This window comes from Peromyscus leucopus, chromosome 5 (assembly GCF_004664715.2).
Source record: "Peromyscus leucopus breed LL Stock chromosome 5, UCI_PerLeu_2.1, whole genome shotgun sequence".
Classification (NCBI taxonomy): Eukaryota; Metazoa; Chordata; class Mammalia; order Rodentia; family Cricetidae; genus Peromyscus; species Peromyscus leucopus.
Genome location: NC_051067.1, coordinates 2,760,710 through 2,765,314, shown reverse-complemented (window position 1 = coordinate 2,765,314; position 4,605 = coordinate 2,760,710). Strand labels below are relative to the sequence as shown.

At 40.9% G+C, this 4,605-nt stretch overlaps 1 protein-coding gene across 1 annotated transcript; it reads right to left on the bottom strand.

The window, feature by feature from the left end:
- Positions 1-1,636: 1,636 nt before the first annotated feature.
- On the bottom strand, positions 1,637-4,217 carry LOC114709706 (trophoblast-specific protein alpha-like). The gene is made up of 5 exons (XM_037205662.1): positions 4,133-4,217; positions 3,051-3,178; positions 2,629-2,754; positions 2,383-2,529; positions 1,637-2,027 (listed from the first exon to the last, which is right to left on the bottom strand). The coding sequence occupies exons 2-5, from the start codon at positions 3,165-3,167 to the stop codon at positions 2,019-2,021; spliced, it is 399 nt and encodes a 132-aa protein (XP_037061557.1). The 5' UTR covers positions 3,168-3,178; positions 4,133-4,217; the 3' UTR covers positions 1,637-2,018.
- Between the last annotated feature and the right edge of the window lie 388 nt (positions 4,218-4,605).

Below are 4,605 nucleotides of genomic sequence, written 5' to 3'. Positions count from 1 at the left end.
TTAAGAAGATATCAGAAGATGCAATGATCCCCCATGCTCATGGATCAGTAAGATTTATATATTGAAAATGGTCATCCTACCAAAAGCAATTTACAGATTCATTGCAACCCCCATCAAAATCCAACACAATTCTTTACAGATCTTGAAAACCTTTTCTGTATTTCTAATCTGACCTAAAGCACAGACTAAGGGAAACTCAAGACTTGTGAGTCATGGAACACCTTCTTTCTGCCCAATAAACAGCAAGAATTCTGCTATGTTTCATAAATACTTGATAATAATTTAATTATAAATACTATTTATTAGTATCATTTTAATGATTGTATATTTATTAGTATACATAGTAAAAGTATGTATTCCTAGCAATGTAGGAATGCTGAAAATAAGAGTATTCTCCAGGGCAAAGCTTCCCCCAAGGACTGAGATCAACCTGGTAGACTCAGTCCAGGCAGGTCCAGTCCCCTTCTCCCAGACCGAGCCGAGCGATCCTGCATAAGCTCCAGGTTTCAAACAGCCAACTCATGCAATGAGCACAGGACCCGGTCTCACTGCCTGGATGCCTCCCAAACAGATCAAGCCAATGGACTGTCTCACCTATTCAGAGGGCCTGGGGGGGAGGGGGATGGGGCGGGATGGGGGAGAACAAGGGAATCCGTGGCTGATATGTAGAACTGAATTGTATTGTAAAATAAAATTAAATTAAATTTTAAAAAAAGAGAGAGCACTTTCCAGGGAAGAGCCCAACAATTGGTTATCCAATACCAAAAGGTCAGACCTATAAACATATATACAATTAGCATTATATACACTGAGCAGGTTGTTTTTATGTAATTTGGAATATATGTAACAATTTTTTAGTGGAAAAAAGAGGCTATGAATTGGAAGAGAGCAGGAAAAGGCATAAGAGGCATATGGGAGTATTGGTAAGGAAAGAAGGGAATGGAGAAATTATGTAATTTTAATCTCAAAAAATAAAAGTTATAGAAAAACAAATTTAAGTTACTATTATTGGTGCATAATTTTCAGGAAATATATGCATTGTTAAAAAGTAAAAAGAGTTTAGATCAGAGTGTAATCTTTAAAATCACAGCTGCAACAACTGTTTGGAATTTGTCCTGGCTTTTTACCTCAGCATGATGCTCCTGAGACTCCCTGCCCTGTGCACTAGTGGTTGCTTTTTTGTTCTGCTGAGCATGTCTTACTTGTAAGATTTTCAGTTTTACTATCCATTCACCCACTGATGTCATTTGAGTTGTCCTCAATTTGAGGATGAATAAAATCTTTTAATATATTTAAAACATAAAAGAAGTTCACAGTACAGGTGCAGTGCAGTTGAACAGAATGAGGGGCCATCTCTTTGCACTGAATACAAACAATTTTCACTTGTCAAATTCATGTGAATTAAAATCATTGAATTCCAGAAATTTTCAAATAGACTTTCAGATCATTGCCAATAGAGGGCGTGTAAAACCCTCTAAACAAAGCTTAATCAAGGATGGAATACTGACTCCTTAATGAAAAGACTCACTCATACTTCCTCCCAGAATACCATCCCACAGTGAGTATATCTTCAAGCAGAATTACGTGTTAACCACATAAAAAGTCACTTCCACAAAAATAGAAAGAAACCAGAATATTGCATTTTAAATAAATCTTTATTTTTAAAGACATAGCTTTGTATATTCTTTATTTTAAAGTTTAATCTAAAAATCATTCTGAGAATCATTAATATATAGGAGTTAAGAGCATAGGTTGAAGTGTATGTAAGTTTTTGTTTGTTTGTTTTTTGTTTGTTTGTTTTAGTGTGAGCATGCCTGGAGTTCTCACAACAATGTTCCTCTTAATGATTTGAGTGTTGGATCCTGTGATGGGGAGGCCCCTTGCTGCTTCTGCTCCCCTTCCTCTAGTACAGACCTTCTTTTTCATCATCAGGCATCTCACATCTTGGGGTAGAAGCCTCTGAGACAAAGGCACAGTGATTGCTTCACTCCTTGGCTAACTTTATGTTGTCATCCATGTTACTCTGGCTGGAAGCAAAGAACATGTTGCATTAATTAGAAGGAATGCAACAAGGTGGCTTTGTCACAATACATCCCATGGAACACCTGCCCTTCAGGGTCACCAGCCATGTTTAAAGCCCAACAAGCAGTACATCTACCCTGAGCAAGAAGAAATCGTTGTCACCTACAATCAAGTATCAACTTCAACCACAATCCGGTTGTCACCTACAAACAAATATCAACTCTAGCCACAATCTGCAGAACAGAAGACTTAGTCAACAGTGAACTGTGTGTTGTTCCACAGCTGACATAAGTGAGAACTTCAGTTCCTTCTTGGCTTCCCAGTGGGTAGTTGGGAGTGGGGGATGTGACACCATCTTACCTGATCCTGTACAGGAGTCACAGCACTGCTCCCTGCCAAATCCTCAAATTCAGGGACATCACCAACTGGCTGTGTTTGAGTTTTTTCCTTCTCTCCAAGCATTGGGTATAAAACTTTATCAATAATTTTCACGAATTCATCATCAGTCTTTATGGAAAGAGCAAATAAGACATTGAAAACCAACAAACTAACTGTAAAAATGTGATGTAAAGAAACACAGAGTTAGGCCTTCTAAGCCACACTCACCAAGTGATCAAAGGCATTCATTTCTATGTTGAAGTCATCCTTGTCCTCCTGGCCATTTTCCTTATTGTAGAGTTCAACCTTCTTCATAAACTCCTCCCACATCCCTCTTCTGAATCCTTCTTCATCCTAGAAATAACAGAAATAGCAGTATTTCCTTCATATTAACTCCACATACAAGCTGACCAAGTGGACTTGCTGAGACAGATAAAGAGGAGCCATGGAGAGGGATCTCAGGACACTACAGCCAGCCATTCTCCACACCCTGCATGTCCACAATGCAGACCATCTTGTGTTCATAGTATACAACTTTCAGCAATTCCTTGGTGATGGATGGCCACTATGACCTCTTTCATGCCTATGTACTCCTAACAGCCAGGACTATTCCTTCTGAGATCCCTTTGAACAGTTCCCATGTTACCAACCAGCTTCTCATTTTTTATCTTCGGCTCTTGCTCTTCAGCATCCAGAGTAGGATCAGGGGATTCAGCAGCTGAGGCCACTCCCAAGCACAGGATGACTAGGAAGACAGTGGGAGTCATGTCTCAAGTACCTAGAGGAAAACCAGAGAAATCCCAGTCTACGTATTTCAAAGTTACTAAAATTTTTCTTTCTTTACTAGAAATTAAGGTACCAAGAGTGGATCAAGATTTTGAACTATTCCAAGTATTTATCTAAGCAACATGGAAAAAGCTAAGAATGTGGTTTGTCTGAAGAAAACATATGGAGGTATTTGTTAGGCCACCAACATGAGTGGCTGTTCATGGCTCTAGGGACAGAAACAGTAAGTAGTGTGAGCTTCAGTTATCAGACAGATGTTCACATACCCCATGATTCCAAAAGTTAAAGCTGTAACTAAGGACATAAGGCAGAGTACGCCTAGGATTTGTACAGAGTAAGGGAACTACAAGAGCTAAGAGAACATAAGAAAGACAACACCGACTCATCCCTCTGACACACAGTTGTCACTGTGCCTCCTGAGTCTCTGCTATTGCCTCAAAAAGGAAAGGGTTCACAAGGTCATGCCACTAGAAACCAGAGCCACCAGCAGGAGTGCAGCGAAGAGGAGAGCAATCTCAGCATGGTCAGCTCAAGACTTTCCAGTCTTCCATTCAACTCCCCCAGAAGACACCAGGTTAGGGGCATGCTGCTTGGTATTCCTTTTGTACAGGTCAGAAGAGACCTGAGGTTTTAACTTGTATTGATATGGGAAAAGGTGATCCTAACTGAAATGGGAAGCACTGGGCATGGCTGCCACTGTTCAGGGGACCAACAGACCCTCCCTGTGACCAGGCTCAGACTTACACTCATAGGGATCTAGCACAAAGTTGGATGCCTGAAGGGCCTGGTTGGCTCTTTCGACCCTCCATCATTATCCTCTGCTTCTCTACCAAGGCTCCTGAATGCAAAGTTTTCTCATTCCTATTGGGTTTGCCTCATTCTCCAGGGAGTCTCTCCAGGGCTCTACTCTAGGTCCCAGTCTACTTTGGCAGAGTCAGGGCCTCACCTGAGATGTCCAATGCTGTACTTGTGTACTCCACTGACTCAGCTCTTCAGCGGTTCCTGGGGAATCTAGAATCTAGCCCAGCTGTACAACATTCAGTCTTTAAATCCCCAATCTCTGGCTAGGAAGCTCCACCCAACAATCCTAATATCTTTATGACCGGTTGTATTGGTGACAGAATTGGGTCCCAGGCCCTATCACTCCAGGCATTTACAGAAATCTGATTTTATCCTGTCCTGGAGGATGGAGTTTGTGTTGTCACAGTGGACTATAGGGGATATATGCAAAGGTTCCTTTTAGAGGAAGGTAGCCTGGGATCATTTAGTACCCCGCTGTTGTGCTTTGTGGGTTATTTAAGAAAAAAAGGTAATTTTGAATAGTTTTTCAGCCTAACCATGGTTTTAACTTAGAATAAGAAACACCCTGGAGTAGTATGGGTCAGCATATTCAAGTCTAATGTCTCCTGGTGGGAATAC

Coding starts and splice junctions, on each gene's coding strand:
- LOC114709706 (XM_037205662.1), bottom strand. CDS start 3,167: ATGACTCCCACTGTCTTCCTAGTCATCCTGTGCTTGGGAGTGGCCTCA. Junction 2,755..3,050: donor AGATAAAAAATGAGAAGCTG/GTTGGTAACATG, acceptor TGTTATTTCTAG/GATGAAGAAGGATTCAGAAG. Junction 2,530..2,628: donor TGAATGCCTTTGATCACTTG/GTGAGTGTGGCT, acceptor CTTTCCATAAAG/ACTGATGATGAATTCGTGAA.